The sequence below is a fragment of the Podarcis erhardii genome, assembly GCF_964252035.2.
Source record: "Podarcis erhardii genome assembly, chromosome: 9".
Lineage (NCBI taxonomy): Eukaryota > Metazoa > Chordata > Lepidosauria > Squamata > Lacertidae > Podarcis > Podarcis erhardii.
The window spans coordinates 43,774,906-43,799,986 of NC_138512.1; the positions used below are offsets into that span (position 1 = coordinate 43,774,906).

The 25,081-nt window shown below is 39.8% G+C and overlaps 1 protein-coding gene across 2 annotated transcripts in view; it reads left to right on the plus strand.

Annotated features, from left to right (window-relative positions):
- Positions 1–25,081, plus strand: part of FREM3 (FRAS1 related extracellular matrix 3) — an 82,249-nt gene that overhangs the window by 30,129 nt on the left and 27,039 nt on the right. For both annotated transcript variants that reach the window (XM_081876065.1, XM_081876066.1), the window contains exons 3-6: positions 408–554; positions 7,566–7,796; positions 8,675–8,800; positions 16,674–16,925. In XM_081876065.1, the coding sequence (XP_081732191.1) occupies positions 408–554; positions 7,566–7,796; positions 8,675–8,800; positions 16,674–16,925 (756 nt within the window). The remainder of the gene's footprint in view (positions 1–407; positions 555–7,565; positions 7,797–8,674; positions 8,801–16,673; positions 16,926–25,081) is intronic.

A 25,081-nucleotide genomic window follows, 5' to 3' on the forward strand; every position in this document is an offset into this window, starting at 1 on the left:
TAAGACCTGGCATTGTAAAGTTATTGTTATGGGTTGGGTGGGGAAGGCTTCTAATTCCTGGATCTAGCAATTTATTAATCAATCCAGTTTATTTGTAAGATTTGCCACAAAGCAAATGGATAAGAAGCAAAGCACCCCTCAGATCCAGATAAGGAAAAAATGGTGCTTTTATGAAACCATAATGACAAGCAGTTTTAATTATCTTCTGTTAAACCCAATGATGTGTATTTTTCATTGTTACTAATTAAATGACTGACTGAAAATCCCCTAAAGCCTTAAAAACTAAAAGAATGTTTGTGTGAGATATGTATGAGAGCATGCTTACATTGCATATTTAAAGAATATTGGGCTTCTTGTGCATTATGTATTCTGTACAATGACATTTGTTTTGTGCCGATGAATTTTAGGAGGAAACAAGTTGAGGAGCCAACCTTTCCGTCTGAACTGGGCTTGGATTTCTCTGGAAAAAGAATATTATGTTGTAGACGAGGAGTCAAGGGTTCTGGAAATAACACTCAAGCGGAGAGGATATCTGGGGGAGACATCATTTGTTAGTGAGTATACCTTTAATTTGTCCGAATCCAACTTTATTAGAGGAACTTACAAACCATCAAAATATGATTAAAGGGTGGTATAAAATGGTTGAAAATAAACCATACTCTTAATATTTAATCAATGCATTTCTGTACTAAAATGGTCAATTACAGCAATTCTTGCCTTCATTGGTTATCTTTACAGGTTTTGTTTTTTTACAGTTTACTACAGTAGAGTGGCTTTCACATGGCTTCAGAACCATGAATGCGCAAGTTTATAAACATGTTCAGGATTGTGGACTGGTCGTATTTGACCTGACTCATGATTTATTGAAAAATTGCTTGTTTACTGTATAGATTTTTAGGATGCATTCATATAATTTCCATTTATTTCATTGGTTACTGTGTACCAAGGCATTACTTGGAACGTTTGGGTACTATTAACTTGTGGTTGTCTGCCCTGTTTTGGGTTCTGTGACCTCTTTAAAAACTATTTTAAAACTGCTGCAATGAATATTGGCCTTAAGCAGTCATAGTGCACACTGAATGAGAAAGAAAGTGGCCAGAAAACTGTTAATGTTGTTTAATGTTTCACAAAAGCCAGTGAACTTTCCCAGCTTCAGCAAAATGCCTTGACTGCCTTTGTTTAACAGTGAACTCTTGTAAGAAACAGAGAAAAGAAAGTCAATAAGAAACACCGAAGTGTCCTTTATCAGATGCTTTTCAGAAGTATTTAGATAAATGTGAAGTGGAACATTCCAGTCGGCCACTGGATAACGCATGGAGACGTTTTAAAACACATTCCTCATAAGGCTCAGTGTGCACTGCAATGCTTTCCTGTAAGTAGAGCTGGGCGATACCTGGTTTTCAACATCACAATATATCACCAGTTAAACATTGTGATATTTCAATATATTACAATATCTGAAATAAGGCTGGAACTATGTAGAGGTGAACATGGTAATGTCCTGGCAACTGCTACTACTTAAGGGTCTAACTCTAAAACTGATACATTCCTATTTACCTTTAGCATATTGTTACAACTGTTACATTATAGTACTACAGTACCAATAATAGCCCATTTTCTCTAAAATTAAAGCTGTAGAAGTAATTAGTATCATAGATATCAAAAGTTCCCTAAAAAGTAATTACATTACTAAACAAGAAAGAAAGCAAATTCAGTGTCACACTTTTAGATATTCAAATATAATTCACTATTGAGTCTTAGTTGAATGTATACATCGCACACCAGTTATTTGATTGTTTGTTAATTTTCCTTTTTCAACCAGGACAAAACAGAGAGAATGAAATTGATAAATTTCAACCAGGACAAAATATAAACAAAATTTATATTTTTATTGCCAGGAAAATTTGCATTTCTTTTATAAACAAGGCCAAACCAGAAAGAATGGATAAAATTTTACAGAACAAAAATTATTAAATGAAAATTATATTTTTTTGCAAAATTTGCATTTTGACATTCTCTGGAAATAGAGATGCCCTTTGTATTTGAAGAACATTGCCAGCCATGCTGAACACACTTTCAAATGGCACACTTGACCCTGGGATAGCCAAAAACTTCTTTGCAAGCTCCTTCAGCACTGGGAAGGATGCCTCATGTGCCTTCCACCACATCAGAGGGCATTCATCAATGTCCCCTCTTGGCATTGCCATATAGGAGAAAATGGGGAGTATAAGGAGGTTGGGGGAGACACAGAAGAGGCTCAAATGGCAGAGCAGGGTGGGTTTTCCTTTTCTTTTACTCAGAAGCAACTTGCAAGCCAACAAGCATCTCAAGACTGCATTTCTCTCCTGCTTGCGATTGGGTAGGAGAGCGCTGAAGACTCGCAGAGTTAACATGGGGCTGGCAGCATCCCATGGGCTGCTTCTACCCTGAGAGAAAGGCACACACAACAAACACTGGGTGTTTCCCCCCTTTTATTAATATAAAAGATCATTAAGTTCGCAGATGATACAACGGTGGTTGGTTTAATTACGGCTGGAGAGGGGGAGATGGCCTATAGGAAGGAAGTTGAGCATTTGGGGGAGTGGTGCAGGAAAAACAACTTACTGCTTAACTTAAAGAAAACAAAAGAGATCATTGTGGATTTTAGGAAATGTAAATTGAATATTCAGCCACTTATTATTGAGGGGAAGTGCGTGGAACAGGTCTCAGTGTTTCGTTTTCTGGGAATGGAGTTGAGAGACGACCTAACCTGGGGAGAGAACAGCAAAGACCTCATGGTGAAGAGAGCACAGCAGAGGTTATATTTTCTGAGAATCCTCCGGAAAAACAATCTCTCAAAGGACCTGTTGATGGCATTCTACCATTGCACTGTGGAGAGCGTACTAACTTATGGTCTGTGCGTGTGGTTTGGGAGCTGCACGGCCAGGGAAAAAACAATGCTATCCAGGGTTGTAAAGACTGCAGAGAGAATTATTGGGTGCACTCTTCCCACCTTAGATCAAATCTATGCTGCCAGGTGCCATAAGAAAGCGGCAGAGATAGCACATGATAGTACGCACCCCGGAAATGATCTCTTTCAGCTTCTGCCTTCTGGAAGAAGGTATAGGGTTATAAAGGCCAGGACTAGCCATCTGAAAAACAGTTTCTATGCTAATTCAATTCTGGTTCTAAACGCAGCATAAGGGGTCTCTGTAGTTTAGTGTATTTTAAAATGGGGTTTTAGAGTTCTTAGGGGTTTTTGAATGTTTTATGTAGTTTTTATGTAGTTTTATGTAGTTTCGTGGTAGTTTTATGTAGTTTTTCAATTTCATTGTTCCACAAGGGACAATGACAATAAAGATATCGTATCGTATCGTATCGTATTCTGAAGCAACTTGCAAGCCACAATCACACAGAGAGAGAGGCAGACAGAGAGAGAGAGTGAAGCAGGGAAGGAGAATCATGGAGCGAGGAAGGAAGCAATTTGGAAGGGAAAGAGTTAACACAGAGATAGAGAGCACATGCAAGCAAAGCATTGCAGAGCAGATTGAGCTAAATAAACATTGGAACACACATGCAGAGAAAAAGAGAAGCCGGGAAGGAGAATTGGGGCTCCTTCACGGAGCAAGGAAGGAAGCAGCTTGGAAGGGAAAGAGTTGAGAGAGCGTGCAAGTGAAGCACTGCAGGGCAGACTGAGCTAAAGAAACATGGGGCTCAAGAAGCCTCTCAGCACAGACCCCTGCACCTCCAGGAAAGTTCCTTGCCATAGTGCCATGGCTCCAAGCAAAGCATCAGCTGGGCACACCAACAGAGGGGGGAGAGGGAGTCAGGGAAACACCCCCCCCCCAAGCAGTACAGTTTTAACAAGGGGCCGGCTGCCCTTACAAAAAACGAAGTGTCAGCTGAGTTTTTTGCTGCTGTTGGCTGCTGCTTCACAAAAACAAATGCACCACACACACACACACACACACACACACACACACACCAATGACAGGGGGGAGGGAGACAAACCCACAGGCGGTACACACATGCAGATGGAGGGGGGAATGATGGAAGAGGGTCAAACGCTAAAGCAAGGTGTCTATTTTTTACTAGCCCCAGTTTATGTCTTTACTAGCAAAGGGCTCCAGAAGTCAGAACCTGCAGGCTTTCCCCAAGCCAACTACCAGCCTGGCACCTTTAAATAAGAGCCTTGAGGGAAGAAGTCCCTGCTTTCCGGCTGGGTGGCCAAAGCTAACCTTTCTCAAAGCTCTGTTTGGCAATAACTACTTGGTGATATTTAAGTCAGCCTGCTGTGGTGGTGATTTGCTTTTCCTGCAGGAGACAGGGAAGGTTGAGGCTGACAGTGACTGTTAACCGGTTCTCAAAGCTCTGGCGATATCTGCTGCACAATTTTTGAATCTACTTGCTGTAGTTACCGTATTTTTTGCTCTATAAGACTCACCAGACCAGACCACAAGACGCACCTAGTTTTTGGAGGAGGAAAACAAGAAAAAAAATATTCTGAATCTCAGAAGCCAGAACAGCAAGAGGGTCTGGTCGCTGCGAAGTGAAAGCAGCAATCCCTCTTGCTGTTCTGACTTCTGGGATAGCTGCGCAGCCTACATTCGCTCCATAAGACGCACACACATCTCCCCTTACTTTTTAGTAACGGTAATTTGTAGTGTTTTACTGCTGCTGCAGGAGACTGAAGGGTGAGACTCACAGTGACTGCTAACCGGTTCTCAAAGCTGTTTGTTGATATCTGCTGGGCAATATTTGAGTCAGCCTGCTGTAGTGATTTGTAGCTATTTCTTGTTGCTGCAGGAGGCAGGAAAGAGCTGTCAGAGGTAGAGTTAGCAAGAGCTGCACACACAGGAAGCAGCATCGGCTTCCTGGCTTTTCCAATATTGTGATTTTTTAAATACCCCCACAATATGTGATTAATTGCAAAGTGATTTTTAAAAAAATCAGTTACCATGATTTGATCTAAAACCCAATATCAGTCAATATATTGTTTTATAGCACAGCCCTAGTAAAGGTAAAGGGACCCCTGAAGATTAGGTCCAGTTATGGCTGACTCTGGGGTTGCGGCGCTCATCTCGCTTTATTGGCCGAGGGAGCCAGTGTACAGCTTCCGGGTCATGTGGCCAGCATGACTAAGCAGCTTCTGGCGAATCAGAGCAGCACACAGAAACGCTGTTTACCTTCCCGCCGGAGCGGTACCTATTTATCTACTTGCACTTGATGTGCTTTTGAACTGCTAGGTTGGCAGGAGCAGGGACTGAGCAACGGGAGCTCACCCTGTCACGGGGATTCGAACCGTGACCTTCTGATCGGCAAGCCCTAGGCTCTATGGTTTAGACCACAGCACCACCCGCATCCCTAAGCACAGCCCTTCCTATAAGTATATGCGTAGACATTCCTTCGGTGACATAAATTGTAGAAAATATATTGGTTTCAGTTGCAGTAAAGACTCTATGACACAGTCTGTTGAAGAACAGAGGTATCCCATTTTACACACACATTTCTTGTGCAATACAGCAGATTTGAGTAATCATTTCTGGGTTCATTGCTTCTAGAAAAAAAATCTGCTTCCATGTCCATTAACTAGGACAGTTGATGGGATGGAATTTGGGGCAGTATCCCAGCATACAGTTCTTTTCTGCCATTTTCATGGGTGAACCGATGCGAACATGCACAAGAAAGAGTGGCGGCAACGTGTCAGATGACACCTGCTGTTGTGTCACACCACACTCACTGGTGTGAATGAAAAGTAGAGTGACATGGTGGTAGATTGCTGAAAAAGCAATTGCAGTTCTGTAACATAGCAGGATAATATAGTGTGAAAGAAATGTTAGAAACTGGGCCAGTAGTGCTAGCATTATAACCAGGAATACTAACACAATAATCCCCATATCTGAATGTATCCTAAGTCAGGAAAGAACACATGGCCAGATCTCCCCTTTTTTTCTTCCATCATTTTGACACTTAAAAAACAACTATTAGCTGATCAGGTATTTAAGAGCAAACCTGGTAGAGCAGGTTTAATGCTGACTTAGGCTTTCCTAATTATATCAAGCATTTTATAATTAGGTCTGGAGTGTAAGAACTGGAAGTCCTAAAGTGGAAATGGTCTTCACACTTCACAGCTTTCAGAAGTTTCTTGTAGGCTATCAGGTTCTCCCAGACCTGGGCGAGGGATTCAGCTTGACAAAGGTTCATTATTCTCTGACAGAGAGGTAAAGTTTCCTTACTGATGGTGTCAAACCATAAATTAAATAAAATAGTTCGCTTATTTAAGCTGAACTAGAGTAGAAATGTTAGACCTTAAGAAATTCAAAATCTAACTTCATAGACATTAAACTGCACCCACTTTTTTCTCCGTTTAAAATTATAGACAACAGTAAAATCACACTTTTGCAGCTGAAATTTTAAAAGCTGTCAAGGACATAACCAGTATCTTAAATGTGTTGGTAGAATTGTGTATGGCACCCTCTCACTTTTTTAAAAAAGAAAGAAATCAGCTTCAGCCATTTGATTCTAATATGGATTTTAAGGCATCATGCATACAACTTATTAATACATTCAGTAAGTAACAGAACTAGTTATTTAGGTCCATATTAAAATATCACCAAACTGAGGCATCACCAGTATTGCAGCAATAGCATTAAGAGCCACAAAATTGTCAGGTTATCTTTGGGTGATCAAATCAGTAACATTAAGCTACAGCTGCAGTCAGTCTTCAGTTTTCTAAGCAGAAAAGGTCTGTGTTTGTGTAAAAACATGTATTTACACATATCCATAGCCTCCCAATTGGGGCTTAAAAATGAACCAAGATTTTATATTCTCAAAAATGAGAGAACATATGTTTTTATTTTTTGTGCCTGTAGACTAGGATGCATCTTACAATCTGTCTTGCACCCTGAGAGGGAAATGCAATTTTGTCTGCAAATCTCCTCCAGCATTCCGTCTCAAGGTTGTTACTTTGCATACTTGGGTAACAACTAATACCACTTCCAGCTTTTCCTCCATCTCCATTTTGTCTATGCTGAAGTCTTACACGGTTCTTTAAATTCTTCTTTAGCTTGTCATTGTAATAATTGTTTGCCTTGTCTTAAATTATTTTATTTTATGAGCAGACCTATGGATAAGTACTTTTTTGTTGTTGATCCTGATGAAGATACTGCTCTGATGGGGATTTTGATGTACATTATTATTATTGCTTCTCGCAAAGAAAGATGGGCCAGCTAGAAAAATTACTGGAGGAAGTAAAGATCAAGGCAAAGACAAATCTGTTCCCTGCTCACCATCTTCCCTTCCTCCTCGCCCATTCCAGATTTCTGTTTACTCACCTGTATGTCTCTTTTGGCTGTTAAATGATACAACAGGTTGCCGCAGGCTACAGAATGATCCCGTAGGCTTTCTGTCTGCACTATCTTTTCTGGGACAGGGATATTGGTATATATGGTATATATGTGTATATGACAGTTTTCTGAAATTTCAAGAATGGATTCTTTTTTTCTTGAAGTGGCTCCTCTTGGAGAGTAGAAAAAGTGAGTATTTTCTTATCCCTTTATTGTTATTTCTTCCAAATATTCCTTCAGGCATTGGGACTAGAGACGGAACAGCAGAAAAGGATAAAGATTTCAAAGGAAAAGCCCAGAAACAGGTTCAGTTCAACCCAGGGCAGACAGCGGCTACCTGGAAAGTAAGAATAATAGTGGACAATGAATACGAGGAATCAGAGCTATTCCAGATTGTTTTGTCAGATCCAGTTATGGCTGCCCTGGAATTTCCAGAACAGGCAACGGTGGAAATTGTGGATCCAGGTGATGGTATGTTGTTTTTTCCTACTTTTTATTCCTCCTTTAATTTTCCTTCCATATAAAGGCACTCCAATCCTGTCCCCATGGAATGGAATTCAGAATTGGATGACAATGGATGGGAAACAATTGTCCCCTTCTGTTTGCAGAAGGGTTTTGATGCAGTGGATGCCTCCACTAATGGATGGTGGGGGGAGGCACTTTTTGCCAACTCTCATTTCACTCTTCACCCGCAGCCTCTTCCACTCCTGAGAACTTGTTCCAGAAGGTTTTGGGGACCCTTCAGAGCAGCATGGAAAGTGGTGTGGGAAACCATAGGGAGGGGATTGGTAATGGAACTGCTCGCACCCTTTCTATTAGTAGAGACTTTCTGCTCAATCATACACTGTTCCATCAACAGAAGGATAGTAGTAGTAACAACAACAACAACAACAACTTATTACTTATATCCCGTCCATCTGGCCAGGCTTCCCCAGCCACTCTGGGCAGCTCCCAACAGAATATTAAAAACATGATAAAACATCAAATATTAAAGACTTCCCTAAACAGGGCTGCCTTCAGATGTCTTCTAAAAGTCAAATAGTTTATTTCCTTGACATCTGGTGGGAGGGTGTTCCACAGGGCGGGTGCCACTACCGTGAAGGCCCTCTGCCTTGTTCCCTGTAACCTCACCTCTCACAATGAAGGAACCGGCAGAAGGCCCTCTGAGCTGGACCTCAGTGTCCGGGCTGAACGATGGGGGTGGAGACGCTCCTTCAGGTATACTATTTGCGCAAGAATACAATTGAATACTACGCAGTATAGACAGTAATGCCATCTACCTTAAATTATTTTACTTAATATTTGTTTGAACTCTCTCTCTATATATACACCATTCCACTCTTTTCCAGAATCTACTGTGTACATTCCTGGGCCAGAGTATAGAATAGAAGAAGATATTGGTGAGCTGCTAATTCCTGTCAGGAGATCTGGAGATGCCAGCCATGAATTAATGGTCATTTGTTCCACACATCAAGGTAAGATGTTCCTTGCTACATTAGGCCTGCTGTTAGCAGTTTTCAGGGGGTGGCCTGCCCATAAGGCAAGGTGAAGCAGCTGCCTCAGGCAGCAGAAGCTAAAGAGGCAGTGCCCCTGTGGGCTCCACAGCACCTCCGTAACTGGTGGAGAAGCAGCGTCTGCAGTGGTGCCAAAAGATCTCATTAGATCTTTCTGGAAATCGCCACCACAGGTAAGGGATGCTTTGGCAGTGTGGGGCGGTACAGAGGCACACTCCCATTTTGCCTCAGGCGTTGAAACATGACACACTGCCCCTGATTGTCGTAGTGCCTCTACAGCCTAGGAATGACTTGTGACGTATTTGCATCATACAGCAGAATTTGCAATATGCGTGGCATATATTCATCCTGGAATATAGTTAAAGCAGATACAAACATACATTAAGTGACTGGGCAGATTTGCTCTAAAATATTATTTTATTTTCATTTGCTAGGAAATGCGATCCAGTTAAACCAACTTTTTTTCCTTTTGTGTACAAGCTCTACGCATCCTTTGATGGCAAACAGGTTAATCGGATCATAACAAAAACATAGTATCAGATACCTAATGAGATAATTTATGTGGCAATATTAGGTAAATACATTAGGTTTCAGGTTTCCTTAAAATATTTAGATCAAATATCTTAGGTGCTTAATTTTTAAAAAATGTTTTACTACTTGTTATTGCAGCCCTGGACCCCTTTATGAGGAAAGGTGGGATAATAATTTAATAAAAAAATAAATTCCTACAAGAATTTTTTCCCACAAGAATTTAAAGAAAAAAGGGAGCCAGTGTGGTGTAGTGGTTAAGAGCGGTGGACTCGTAATCTGGTGAACTGGGTTCGATTCCCTGCTCCTCCACATGCAGCTGCTGGGTGACCTTGGGCCAGTCACACTTCTCTGAAGTCTCTCAGCCTCACTCACCTCACAGAGTGTTTGTTGTGGGGGAGGAAGGGAAAGGAGAATGTTAGCCGCTTTGAGACTCCTTTGGGTAGTGATAAAGCGGGATATCAAATCCAGTTATCTGTATATTTCACTCAAACTGCAGTCCTGCACTTGCTTAAGGCCCACAGAACTCCGTGGGATTTATGCTGAGATAATAGTTTGGTCATGGGCTCAGCTACTCATGTAGTTGTAAAATGACTTATAAAATAATTATTTTGAAAGTGAACTGCTACATGCTAAGTACAAGTGATATAAAATATATGCAAAAACTTATGCTGGGTGTTCAAGTATAATATTCTTTGGATATTCGTTATGGGTTTTTTTTTGTTCCGCTTATTCATATCTTTGTGGGAGAGCTGGTGGAAAATATATGCTAGGTGATTTTTTTTTAAAATTTCTAGTTTCCTTATTAGGAAGCACTCCCTTTTTGCATGATGCACGTGCTGAAAGATTTATGCCCCATGGGTTAGACAGCTAGTCAAGTTGTTTCGGTGAAGCATGACAGCTGTTGGTCAGTTTCGGATGTTAAGTATGCTAGCACAGCTGTGGGATGTAATAGGAAGATGAAAGCATTTAAAAAAACAGGTCCATAGCCACTTTTTACAGAGATTAGATTGCTTTGCCATTGCAGACTTTTATGCTGGGGTTGCTTGGTGGCCTTTATAGAGATAGTGCTGAGAGTGTAAGCTTGCTGATTGATAGCAGGTCATGCAGGCTGCAGTCGTATGCACACTTAGCGAGTAAATCCTGTTAAACTCAGTGAGGCTTACTTAGGAGTAGACAGACAGGATTGCACTGGAGGTCTCCTTTTTATATTGCAATTTCTCTTGAAAAGCACAGTAGATTTCTAAACGGTCACTGTGAGAGGAACCTGAAGGTCTGGACAGCTGTTTGTCGGGTCAAGACCCTTCCGAAGGGTTACAAGAAGTTTTGTAAGGTTAAAACTACTACTTATTAATTATAGCTGATTTAATATTTATGAGATTTAATAGTATTAAGAAATATAGGAGAATGCAGTATTTAGAGAATAGGTTTGAAAGCCTTCAGTCGGGGAGGAAGGAAGTCACAGGCTTAAGCAGCCAAAAGTTTTATTTACTTTTGTGTATTAGATGTTATGTATGGAAATATATGTTTAAAAAAAATTAAAATAATTATAAAAAAGACTTTTCCGAAACATTTTGGAAGGGTTGTGCTGTCCCCCCCACCCCACCCGGCACCAATTATGGATTCTGTGAATGGAATGCAGTCAAAAAAGGAGTGGATCTTTTTATATGCTGTGTATATTGAGCTTGCATTACTTCTCTATAAATATCAGGATGACCCATTTAAGAATTTGTAACTGGGACTTTGAGACCAGTTCAAACTAGAGAAGTTGCACTTGAGTCAATGGCACTTAATTCCAAGTACGCCTAAACTCATGTGCTTAGAAGTAATCTGCATTTATGTCTGAGCAAACGGGCACTGGGCTGTACTATCTGTGGGGCTGTATTCAACAGAGCTGTTCCATTCATGCAAGGACTTCTGCTTGTGCAATGGAATAGCCCTTCTTCCATTGAGCACCCCCCCCCCGAATTTATTGTTTGGGTGCCCCCAGCCCTCCAGAGCAGATGTAGGGGGAGGTGTAAGGACAGGAGTCTGTGAAAGTGGAAGTCTTTGCACTAACAGGATGAGTTTGTTGGAGGCAATACAACCCAGTATTTTTATTAATCTATTTTCTATATATACTGTCTAATAATGAAAGTTATTTGGTTTTCTAACAGTGGAACAACTTGCATAAAAGTTAAAAGCATGAAACCTAAATATAGCATAAAACAACAGTACATGATAAAACCAACAGGACAGAGCTAATATCAGCAACAACAAAGTTTGGTTTTTAAGTGCCTTAGTCTAAATTCTACTTTAATTGAAAAGAAAACCCACTGCTTCAGATAAATTCCTTTCTTTGTATATTTGCCCTTTCAAGAGATAACCATTCTTCTTTACATTCCTGCCATTTCTTGCCCAACATTTTGTGCTCCCCAAATGCAAAAGATAAAAAATATGCCTCCACATAAGATTTGGGAATGAGGGTGGTTGAGGAATGGATTTTTTTTAAAGTACGTGCTGCTCTTCAACAGATTGTAGGGAAAGCATCTTAGTTTATATGAGGCAGCTTCCTGGCCCCCACACCAAAGATAAGGGCTAACTTCTAGATTAGGATTTGCTAATGGCCACATTCTCTTACAGTGAGCCAACGGGGGCAGGGTGGGTAGGGGAGACCAGATGAAGAACCTTCCATTCGAGCTCAGAGAAAAGCAAACATTTCTTTTATTATTGTAACAGAATTATATTTATGTCACACCTATAATGAGGCTTGAAGTTTGTCCCCTCATTGTCAGTATAAGACGCATTTGAAGTCTGTGTCACAGTGGCGCATTTAATTCCCTTGTACCCCATTGGAAACTGCCTTGTGACACTTGAGAGAAAACAGCTTCTCATGTAGTGCAGGAGAGCTTCTACTTAAAAATAAACAAAAATGTGTCTGTGAGAGAGTACACCTAAGAAGCCTTTGTCACCTAGGGTTTTCATATATGGCAGAAGTGATGTTGGCTTCTTTCTCATTGAGAATGAAAACTTGTATCTTGGCTCTGCCACTTCAGATTCCAAGCGGGAGCTTAAATGATAGAATGTTCTTCCATGATTTCCACACATGTGCCCACCCTGCCCAAATACTGTGAGTGGTATTGAACTAAATAATTCCAAAAGCAGAATGGATTCAGCTTATGCAGGGTAATTATCTCCTGCCATCACACATGTTGTCCCTCCCAACCACCGGATTTTCTCCAGAGGGTTGGAGCAGCCCCCATAACAGATTTAGAGGGAAGAGAGATGAGGAGAACATTCTATTGCACGAGGCTGGAGGTGTTTACTTGGTCTGAGGTGGGTTTGCACTTTCCCTGAAAGTCCAGGTTCACAGCTTGGGTGTGATTTCAGACATGGTGCTAACTGCAGAAGCACAGGTGGCGTCTAGGGGTGCTTTCTGCCATCTTCAACTGCATGCCAGCAATGACCCTATCTGAAGATGTTGAATCTTGCTTCTGTTGTAAGTGCTCCAGTGACTTCCAGGCTATACTTCTGTTACGCATTGTATGTCATGCCACCTATGAAGATAGTTTGGAAATTTCAGCTAGTGGAGAATTCTGCCACTTGCCTACTGGTTTGAGCGCAGCAGGCAGAGTGTGTCACACAAGTACTGAGCCAGCTGCACCAGTTGTCAGTACATTTTCAGGCCCAATTCAAAGTGCAGATGAAGACCATTAAAGCCCTAAATGGTTTAGGACCAGCTTACCTTAAGAACCACCTTCAGCCATATCATGCTGTCCATACCTTAAGATGTGCTTCTGCAGCCCTGTTGAGATGCCTGCCTTTAAATTACAATTAGGTTGGTGTGTAATGAAATCGAGCCTTTTCAGTGGTGCTCCCCAAATAATGGAATTCAAATCCAAGTGAGAGCAGGCAAGGCTCCCCCCCCCCAAAAAAAAAAATTTAAATGGGCCTTTAGGATATATGCTTTTTTATCATGACCCTTGAGGGCTACTTAAGGTCTGTAAATTGGATGTTGTCTTTTAGACCTATCAGGGTTATTTTTCCTTTTACTGTATAGTATGCTAGTTTATGCAGCTTGGATGGAATTTTCTATTGGATACAGTATTTTAATGAGGGGCATGCTTTGCCTAAAAAGTGGTCTAACAGCCTGTTGAACAAACAGATGAACAAACAAATAAATAGCTTTTACAATAATAATGCATTCATCCATTTTCAACATTGCATGTAGTTTGTTGACCCTCATTAATGATGAGGCTCTATTATTTTCTACCAAGGAAGTCCTCTAACAGCTGATCAGCTTCGGAGAGCCACAACCTGCATGGTCTGGGAGCATGAAAATGGAAGTGAAGTACTGGGTTTCCTGCATTTGGGATTCCCAAAGTTTTCTTTTTTAAGTCTTTTGCTTCTGTGTTGCCAGTCTTTGTTTGGGTTCTTTCTTTCTTTCTTTCTTTCTTTCTTTCTTTCTTTCTTTCTTTCTTTCTTAAAAAAATAACCTTAGTGCCTTGCAGGAATCTTTTTGAAAGTCAAGAATTCAAAGTTCATATGTTATTTAATCAGTGAGTTATTACAGAGCCTTAATGCCATTTGCTCTTCCCATACTCCACGTTTTGTTGTTTACTGGCGCACAGAAAATCTTCAAGGGTGGTTTGGAATTTTGCAGCCTTGTAAGCTGCCAACATTCTCTGGCTTTAACAAAACTAAGCATTTTGCTACCACACATTTGTGCAGTGATCCTAATTGTTGCTCTATACCCTCAGTTCCTAAGTAAAATGAGTCAAAAGCCCCAAAGACCCACTTTTGACAGCACAACACACACTATCTTCAAACAGGCTATAGAATAGTTTCACTTGAGTATATCATGTCACTTGAGCATATATGATAACCTTATTTGACCGATCCTCTATTTTGGGTATGATATAAACACTGCAGTTTGAGATTTGAATATCAGTCTCTTTGTACAGGGCTCAAACTATAATTCAGGAATATTGCATGTACTGGAAATATATATTTAAAGTATTAACATTTTATTTTTAGCAAACTGTTTGTGAAAGATATATTTAAAATAACTTTTATCCCTCTTACTGAGTGGAAAAACTAAATACCAATACCAGAGTCAATAAAATATTAAACTGTAAAATCCAGCTTAAAACTGAAAAAGTGATAATATAACAGCAAAGCAGCCATCCTAATAAATTTCCAGCAGAGTAAAGCAGTTTTGGTTTGGCACCTAAAATATAAAATATTTATATTTATGTGCAGGGTGTTCCATAAGTTGAGTCCCTACTGCTCAGAGATCAGTATCCTCAGTAACAGGCCCCAGGGTGGGCCCCCAGGGCTTACCTGACCTGGCAATCACCTGTGTTGCTTCTGCATACTGGGATAGAGGGAGGCCAGGGAGGTTTGTGTGTTGAAAATGCACTAACAGAGCCAGTTGTCTCCTCCTAGTGCATTTGCACCATCCCAGCCTCACCACTACCTCCCTGCTCCCCCATTTCATCCCAGTATGCAGCAGTGATGCAGGCAACTGGCAGTAAGGTGAGCAGCACTGTCCCAGCCCATCATGCTGGATTGAGGTGACTGTCTTGTTTGCCACCTACCGAATGTTAGAAGGGGCCCTTGCACCCCTTCAGCAGAAGAATAATTTAACAGAATATGATTTTGAAAGCAAATATTCAAATATTCCAAATTGGTTTTAAAGAGGATTCTCCTTCTTTGGAGGTCTTTAAGCAGAGGCTTGACAACCATATGTCAGGAGTGCTCTTCTTCTGATGGTGTTTCCTGCTTGGCAGGGGGTTGGACTCGATGGCCCTTGTGGTCTCTTCCAACTCTATGATTCTATGATTCTATGACTCTTTTTGAATTGAGTCTTAAATGGCTTGTGAAAACCCTCTAGATTTTTGTCTTTGGCTGTCTACATATCATACATTTAAAACACATTTCAATGTGCTTTAGAAGTGTGATGGGGGTGGAGGATTTTTTTTTCTTTTCAAGGTACTACATTGTGTACCAGATACACAGATTTATAGCTTTTACAATGAATTTAATTCTATTACAACAATGTTTGAATCTTGCTACATGTGGCTGCTTCAGGGGAAAGTTGAAATGTGTATATAATAGTACACACAAATACCTTTGATTGTACATCTGCAGCTTCACTGATGGTAAGCATAATGTGACTTGGTAGAGCAGTGGTGCATGTAAAAAAGTATTTCAAAGACTAATATATCTTTCCGCAAGATAATGATAATTTTGGTGAAGCCAATTCATTTGCTATTGTGGCTATTAAGTTGAAGATATTAAGACATACAGCAAGCAGTGACAAGAAAATAATTTATGTTGTTCAAACTATGAACCTTTTAGTGAAAAACTACACTTGATCTCATACACAGATTGATTTTGTTATACAGTACTGTGCTACACACAGCCAGATTTTCTGGTGGGGAGAGGTGTTCATAGCAAATTTAATGCATACCTTAAAAGATAAATGGTAACTAGTGCAGAATTTGACTGCTTTCCCTATTGCAATTTTCGTCCTTGTGACTGATCCTGCCTGTAATTTCAGTGAGTGTAATTTCTAACTTGGAAAAGAACATGTTTGACTTGTAAGAATTTCAGCATTCATAGTTGCAGAAGAAAAGTTGACTGTCAACTGATGAATGTTTGGAAACCAAAAGAAGAACAGAGAAACCCTTCTATGATTAAGAGCTCTTCTTATGGTTAATTCCACGAGACCAGGCATCTACTGTGGCCATATTTTCCTGCAAACATTGTTTGCTAGAAGCAAGGAAAATGGTAAAACTACAGGAAAGGCTCCACAGTTTGCAAATGCAAGAAATCCAAGTTTACCTCTGCCCAAGGATAGAAGGAACAAAGATGAAAAGGATGGTGGCTGGTCCTTTCAAAGGTTTCCACCACCCTGCTGCTTTGTGAGAGCCCAGTGAGCTACATGATATGTAGTTGCCCTCACAAGAGCTCATGAGAAGCTCCTCCCCATTCCCAGTCCATGGCGGCCACTGGCCTGCCCCACAAGTAGTCTGGGCAGCATTGATAAGCCCCTGAAACCAGCCAAAATAGTTGCTTGGGGGATGAACCATAGCTGTGGAGAGCAGGAAACTGGCACATTATGAAAAGTCATGATCATGTCATTCATATTAAGCAGAGAGAATGAGGGGTTTTTTAGGCTCATAACTAGTGGGGTTTTTATTTTTTAGAAAAAACTGAAGATTGGAGTTGGAAGGGAAAGGATGATTTAATATTCTGCTGCTCAAAGTTATTGTTCTCATCATTCTAATGCTTTTCATTCCTTTGCCACCCTCTTTTTTAGGATCTGCCACAGGCACGATTCCCTCCACTGTCTTGTCTTACTCAGACTACATTTCTCGTCCTGAAGACCATACTAGCCTCATTCGCTTTGACAAGGATGAGACGGAGAAAACCTGCCGTGTCATCATTATTGATGATTCGCTTTATGAGGAAGATGAAACTTTCAATGTCACATTAAGTATGCCAATGGGCGGACAAATTGGAACGGAATTCCCCAGCACCAAAGTAACCATTTTGGCTGACAGAGATGATGGTGAGTAGAAAGGTCCACATCAGAGACCTGCTTCATCAAACTTTATAGTACTAAGTGCATTTTTCACCTTTTACTTATTTTAGCTATGATCAGGATTGAGGCCCTAGTCAAGTATTTCAGTAAGCTGTTCCTTGTTCCTGAATAACCCCTTGCTTTCTCTTAGAAGTAGGCTATGGTAAAATGTAGTAGCTACTACTTCTTAAGTTAATAATGGACTTTAAAAAAGCATTGTCATATAAGTTCTAAACATCCCACTTAGAAAATTCCGCATTTTAGATAGAATTATATGCTATATTCTATGGAAACAAAATGGGTTAGATCTGGATTGTGAGTTGAACCTAAGGCCTTATTGGAAGCAGCGTGAAATGATAGTCATGATTTCAGTTCCCATTCAGAAGAATGGGACATATGTGAAACTAACCTCGACTGTATCCAACCCAATGATAACAATATGTTGCCTGGACTTGTTGCTTTTTAATTTGGATTTCTGTAATGTTGCAGCTGTGCACACTTATGGAAGTAAGCACCCTTCATCATTTCTATATTCCGCTTACTTCAAAGCGGCTGCATTGAAGATCAGGTTATAAGAATCCTTTTCTTTTCCTATTACAAAATGAAATTTCCAGACAACTCCTGTCTGAGACGCATTTACAATTGGTTGGCTTTAGGGTTCTGTGAGTTGCAGAAAGCGGGGGGCGGGGGGGACAACTTTTGCTAACTCCTCCTTCCCCATGCAATGACTTGTGGCCCCTGAAAAGTTGTTTGTAGATAGTGCAAGAGGAGGGAGGAATTAATGGCAGTCGCCTCCTCCCTCCTTTCTTCAGCAGAGGCTTCTGCTGGATCCCAGCATGGGAGGAACCCTGAATACAACACAATAAGTCATATGAACCCCGAGCTGATGTGTGTTTTAAAAGATGAGACGTACGTTCATGTCTGTGCAGTGTCAATTAAAAATGCAAATTTATGCAGGTTAAAAAGTTGGTCAGTGTGCCATAATGCCAGAGGTTTGTAAAAGGATTTCGTAAGAATACAGAACTGGTTCTTGTTATGAAAGAAGGCTTTTAAATTCAGGTCTTTACAAAACAATGAGTTAATCCTTTTTCATTATCAACACTCTGAGCAGGCTTTGTGTAATATCTAATGTGTAAGATCAGGAACAGTGCATTTATTCTTTTAATAGGTGTGAGTGTACTCATCCCCCCGCGAGACTCTCAGCAGTGCCCATTAAATGATGGGCACTTAACTTCCTTGAACAATAAATATTTTGAGGCCGACTTTCTCTGTGAAAATATCAAAACCTACCACTTGGTTTTAAATGACATTCTGGTGTTAATTCAAACTAGAAAACAACTTTTTGATCAAATGCTGATTGCATACTCTCCAGAAATTCAAGGACTTGGGACAGATACTAGCAAACAAATAGGCTGAAAGACAATATTTTTGTTTCCTCAGTGGAGAAAGGAAGAGAATGGGCCAGAGAAATCCCCAGTGAGTGGAGTTAATCAAGCCATAATGGCCTTTTAACTAGACAGAACTTGTCCAAAGGCCATTATATTTTCCACTTGCATTGCATCCCTGCTTCTTTATCCTATCTTGCTTAACAGGAAAGAGGAATAAAGAGGGAATTAAGCCATTGTGAAAAGAAGAGAATTACTTTCTTTCCCAGACTTTGAAGGCCAGGGTTTCCTTGACTTCCTGAAAAGTCCACTTGGCAACAACAGATGAAGCAGCTTCCCATGCTGTGTACTTGTCTCAAAACTAACGGCATTAATGGGCACAATAACTAATGTTCCACAGTGTGTTTCTTATCTCAACTTGATTTGGCGTCAGGATAGTCTGCTTGTCTGACTTTGGCATAGAGCTGTCTGTCTTCTGTTTCATTTGTGCACAGTATTAAGCATGTAAGTAGTTCAGCTGACCAGCTGTGGGTTTCAGTGCTTTGCTTAAAGTGAGGCGACTGTTAAAAGCGCTTACAAGTGTTTTCTGGATTACTGTATTCTTAAAAAAACCTATTTGGCATGTAGGATTTTCTTTGGAGAGGAATCTTCTGAGTGCAGACATTTGCAGGGGAACTCCAGCAGTTCTGAGCCATGTTGGACAAACATGAAAAAGCTTCTTTCATTTTGGAGTGTGGAGCTACGTGAGTGCATTGGGGAGGGAGCATGAAGACAATAGAAGGAACAGAAAATAAATTCGGTAATAGACTAACAAGGATTGAGGACATATTGCTGCTATAGTTAAAATGTTGAAATAGTAGGTAAGCAATATAGAAGACGAAAGGTTAAAAACAACTGAAGCTAAAACAGGAAAATTTAGATGAGACCTTCAGGCTACTTGAAAAAAATCTTATATGGGAAAAGGAACAGGGGATAAGGTACAAAACTAGGAAATGATATTTGGATTAGAAGTATGGAAAGTGGCAATATGCTAGCATACTTGGAAGATTTGCTTATGTATTGTGTTAGACCGAACGCAAATGAAGATATCAAGACTGTTAAAGGGTTGGAAATAGGAAGTAACCCAAATATATAGTAATAACATTTCAGAAATGCATATCAAAGCATAGAGTAGCAGTAGCCCTTTTTATTATCCAAAACTTGCAGCAAAAGGTTTATCTGTACTTATCGTACCTTTCCCACATCACATTTTCTTTAAAAGGAGAAAACTTTGATTATTTTTTTTACTTATGGTAAGAGTTGTTAGATAGATCTTTCAAGTAAAGGACTTCATGAAGGGTACATTTTCACTGCTAAAAAAAGATGTGAAAATTAGTCTGTTCACGCACAAAGTAACAGAGAGATTAGTTAGAAATTCAGATAAGTGGAGGGAGGGAAAATTAATAGTGGCAGAAGATTTTAATGAGTGATAAATGAAAAATTAGACAAATCAAATTAGTATTCAAGTTGTGCACATCTTCCTAAGGTGTTCCAACATATCCAGCTAAGAAATGACATGTGTTTGGCAAATCTCAAAGGAAGATTAAATTAATTATGCATACTATTCATGCCATTATAATTCAGACTAGAAAGTAGGTTTCCCCCCCCACTTGCATGTAATTTCAAACATAAAAACAGCAAAGATTGGGAATAAGATTTATGTCAGCTATATAGTAATCAAATGAATGAGTCTGGAAACTGAAGAGGTTTTTGTTTTCTTTTGTTAAAAAAGGGCAATTGGAGATTGAATAATAATGTTACAAAACAGAGATGTTATAAATTAGCATACTTTATGTTGTAGAGGAAGTAAGGCTGCCCACTTTGTCCTTGGTACTTAATTGCCATTCTCAGTTTGCACATCTTTCTAAACCATGGTTTAGTGACACATGAAGTAGTCACAGCATGCCTTGGAGCCTCATGCAGTTGGGAGAAACCTTGAGCAGCTTTTCTCTTCCTCTGAATCTCAACTTGAAATGTCATCTGGACAAGGCATCTTGGTTTGAAACAAACTCTGGTCACTTTCAAAACTTCAAACTGTGGTTTCTGAAACTGGCTTGTTTGTTGTCAACCACAATCCCTGACCTGAACAACACAACAATCCAACCTTAAAAGTGAAACTTAAAACTGCCAAAGTCCTCCTCCTCACTGTGAATGGGTGGGGACATGAGCCCTGAAGTCAGGGCAGCTCAATTCCTGCTTGTGCACATCTTGCTAAACATAGTTTAGTGTGATCTGCAAATTAGTCTTGCATGTCAGTGTTGAAAACAGAGGGAAAATAATTTAAATTGGATAATTAAGTTGGAAAACTGAACAACAGAATATAATTATCAGCTTGACAGATTAGGCGGTGTTAGAAAAGAGAGCAGAACTTTGGATAAGGAAAAATTTATCTCATGGCAATGTTTATAGATAATTACAGAAATTTATCATAAAGTATTTACCACAGATTTTTTTGTGGCGGTGGCATTTTACAAATTCATTATGATGAGATTTGTGCACAGATATTGTCAGTAAAATAAACGTTAAGAGTGTTTAAAGTAGTATAAATATACATTCCACTAGAGGTATTGTTTACCAAGTTCACTGCAGTTTTCTTCTTTGTGTTAGAGTCAAGTCCAGCCTTTGTTGACCTGGTTCCATGCAGTTGGGGGCTGATGAGAGTAGGTACCAGGTTGACAAAAACTGGCTGGCACAAGGAGGAACAATGAATGAACATTGTTAATTACCTTTTCATTATTGAGGCAGGCCAGGTTTAAATACCCCAGAAGCGGACTAGAGTGAAACCTTTTGGCTCAGTTGGGACCGCCCCCTGGGTAGAGCCCTGCATCCAGTCTGGCTGTGATTGGCCAGATGTTGGACAGGCTAGCATCCACTTCCCAGGCCAGCGTGAGGCCAGTTTGGAGTCGCTCCGGCCTGGGAAAACACCTTCTGCCATGTTCCACACTGGATCATGGTGCGAAGCAGTCACCATCCCACAAAGGCACCAGACCTTGAAGGTTAAGTGTCGCTGTAAATTGCCTTTGCATTATTTTATATTTTAAAAACTGTATTTGCTTATAAAATTATTTCTAAAATATCCACTGTAAAATATTTGTGCTGCGTCGTGTTAGTGAAATCTACAAAACTGTGTATGGCTTGATCTTTTTCCTGGGCATATCAGTTCTGCGACAGAAAGAGAAATAAATTCAGCTGTTGTCACCTAACTAATGTTCTAAGGTTTATTGAAGGAGAGAAAGCTATAGAACTGCAATTATTTCCACATGGTGTCTGAGTGGTGGCTGAGGGAGAGAAGAAAATTGTTCTGAGAGAAGACAATACTGTAATTCAGAGAGATCACTATCTGATACCCATCTGTCATTCACTCAACAATAAAGTAATTATACATAGTATTTCCTTTCTGTAAATCTGGTATTAGAGCTTGAAAGAGATAATATTAAGTGGTTAAAAAAAACCCAACCTTGAATAAAAACTAAATTTAAAGTGAAGATTAAAATGCTTGGAATATCATGTTTCTTTGCTCTATCTGGGCAGGAAAACAGTATATTTGGATCTGATGGACCTTGACATCTAAGTAGGAAATCATATGGAAATTCAGATGTGAGATCTCTATCAATTATTAACACCGAATTGTTAAACTGGGCTGTTCAGTATTGCCACTGATCCTATTATGCCATTTCAATGCATTTCAAATTGAGAGCAGCTGAATGCAGGGAAAGGAGCTCTGAACAATGGCAGCAGTCGCTCCCAAGATCCCAAAATTTATCCTGTTTCCAAGCATCTAATGCCTCCTTATGGGGATCAACACAAAAGTGAGAAATGGCTGCGTGCACACACCGTACTTTTAACTCTCACACCCCTGAAACCGGGGAACCATAATTTGTTAAGGTTGCTGGGAACTGAAGCCCTGTGAGGAATAAGCTGCAATCTCCCACCACCCATTTAGGGTTTTTGTTCAAACAATTTTTTTGTACTTCTTCAAACTTTATACCCTCATGATACCTTCCTCTTGCATGTGGGTGATGATGTTTGAGCTGCATGAAGACTCACACTTGGAGAATGTGTTTGCTATTGGTATATATAGCATGGCATTGGTTTTTTAAGTTAGGGAGCACTCTTTAAGTCCTAGTTTCTTTGAGTTTTGTTGTCGTCTTTCATTTTGACAATGTGCAGCAACTGACACTGTTGGGCATTAGACTGTGGAAGGACGTGGATTCCGGACTCTGAGAGCGATGTGCTGCCAACCTGCTCTCCTGGACAGATCTCAGGGGAAGCCACTTTTGTGTGTTCACAGCAGAAACTGGTTCTGCATTGTGAAGGTTGACAAGAAATCAGTGATATTATAAACATACTACAAGTGTTATTCCTTTTTTCTTAAAGTCATGAATATACATTTGATTTTATAAATGCACGTGCAATGTTTTTTTAAACATTTCTAAAGTATCAAGAATGATCAAAACAGGCTGCTGAATCATGATTCATTGCACCCCACTCCCAAAGGTGGTGGAAATCTGGGCTTGACCTGCAGGAGGGGAAAGCACACAGCAAGTTTTACACCTTTGTACAGTATGCACCATTTAGCTTCTCTCCCTGCCACCTCCTTCCCCAGCCTAATGGGTATATTGCAGGTCAAGAGTCTAAAAAACTGGTCAGGAAACCATGAGTATCAATTGTATGGGCTGCATGCAAGGGTCTCCATTTGTCCCTGATGAACAGTTGATGGGGCCAGAAAGTAGAGTAAGCTACAGGTGTCTAGGCTAAAGTCAATACAGGCATACCTCAGATATATTGTGAGTTCGCTTCATGCCACTGCAATAAAGCAAATAATGCAATTAAGCAAGTAACACATTTTTGTTTGTTTGTTTCCCATTGCATATCAAAGTTATGTTTACATTATACTGTGGTCTGTTAAATGTGCAATAGCATTACGTTTTACAAAAACAATGTACATACCTTAATTTTAAAAAACGCTTTAATGCTAAAAATGCTAACCATCACCTGAGCCTTCAGCAAGTCATAATCTTTTTCTGATGCAGCGTCTTGCCTGCAGCTGCGCCCATGTCCTTATAAGGTGCAGCAGGAGTTGCTTTGCAGCAAGGACAGGTTTCTGCATCTTGTCTCCAAGTCCTTCAATTTGTTTTTGTTTTTTTTTGTTTTTTAAAAAAAACCCGCAATATTTTTGAAGAGCAGTAAAGTGGTGTGAAATAAAATGAGGTATACCTGTATAAATACTTGATCCAACTGGAGTTCTGCGTATTGGTGAGGCAGATTCATGCTATTGCAAGGACAGCAAACCAAAGGTTCTGTCAGTATATTCATGAATGCTCCGCATTAAATTCTTTTAAGTAAGACATGTGCTTGATAAAGGAAATGCTTAAATTGAATTTCAAAAGGTAATCAGTGACCTGCTGATCTGTAACATCACAGGTGCAAGCTGTTGATGATTCCTTTTTTTAAAAAGCTTCATAAACAGGTAGTCAAGACAAAAAGCCAATCCTTTGATCTTGGTTTTCTAGATACGGCTGAATAGTATGGCATTTGCAGCAAGCCCTTGATCATACACTAGTAGTAAACTGTGGGTTCTGTGTTATTTTCTTGTTCTTCAGAAGCATGCCTTCTGATCATGTGTAGCTGAACAAAGGATCCAGTTGTACGGTAATGCGCTTTGAAGACAGAGATGCAAACAACTTGTGATTTTATAAGGAAGCGGAAATCTTACCATGGTTCTCTACTACAGGAATGTTTAAGTGGCATGGCAGGTAGAACAGGTTTTGGGTCCAGTGCTTATGTTTTTAAATAAGGGAACAACAAGGTTATCCAGATAGCCTGAGTAAACACCGTAAAGTCTTCTCTGAGGAAAACAGAAATAGATTTTAAATTAACCACTGGCTCAAAAGATTTCACTGCCATAAAAAAAGTGCTGAGTTAGCTTAAGAAACTGTATGTATTTGTGGATGATACTAAGTAAAAAAAAAGGATTTTAGGGGAAAGGCATTACCTTCTTTGTTATAGTTGCTGCTTCATTAGCTCACATATTTCAGAACAGTGTAACTTTTTCAGTTTTTTCCCTTTTTAATTTACAAACATTGTTATCTGCTGATAAATTTCCTCATAAAGAAATGTTTGAAAATGTGTTTAAAATAGCTTGTTTTAAAAATTAAAATAGAACATTGTATATTTATATAAGCATATAAGCAGTATCAAATCTTGCATAGGGTTAATGTTTATGATTCTGTAAAGGTGTTCCCTTCTAACCAAGGTGGAATCTAGAAACATATATAAAACGCTGTGATTTTTTTTTTTAAATGTGATTTTGAAAAAAGTTTTGAAAAATATATTCAATTTCCCATAGCTCACCATCACCATCTAGTGTCACGTTTGTATAATGCACTTTGCAACACACTTAAAATGTTTCATTTGTAGCTGTATAGCAGAGTCCCAAGCTTTGCTAGAGGCAGAGGAGAAGAGTGAGTGCTAAATTACAAAAGCAACCTCAGTCTGTTGTTCTTCTCCTTCTGACACCATTTCTGCTATTGGATGTGTGCTCATTAAAGCATTAGTGGCAATTGTTTCACATTCTGGCCACCTACTTAAGGAAATTGTTGAGCGAGAAAAGTCTCTAAAGGCTCTTATTATTTATCCTATTTGCTGTGGCCTGTCTTTGAAAGATTGTTCTAGAGATACCATGGGCAGAAGAAGTTAATGTGGAATATTTCACTGCCA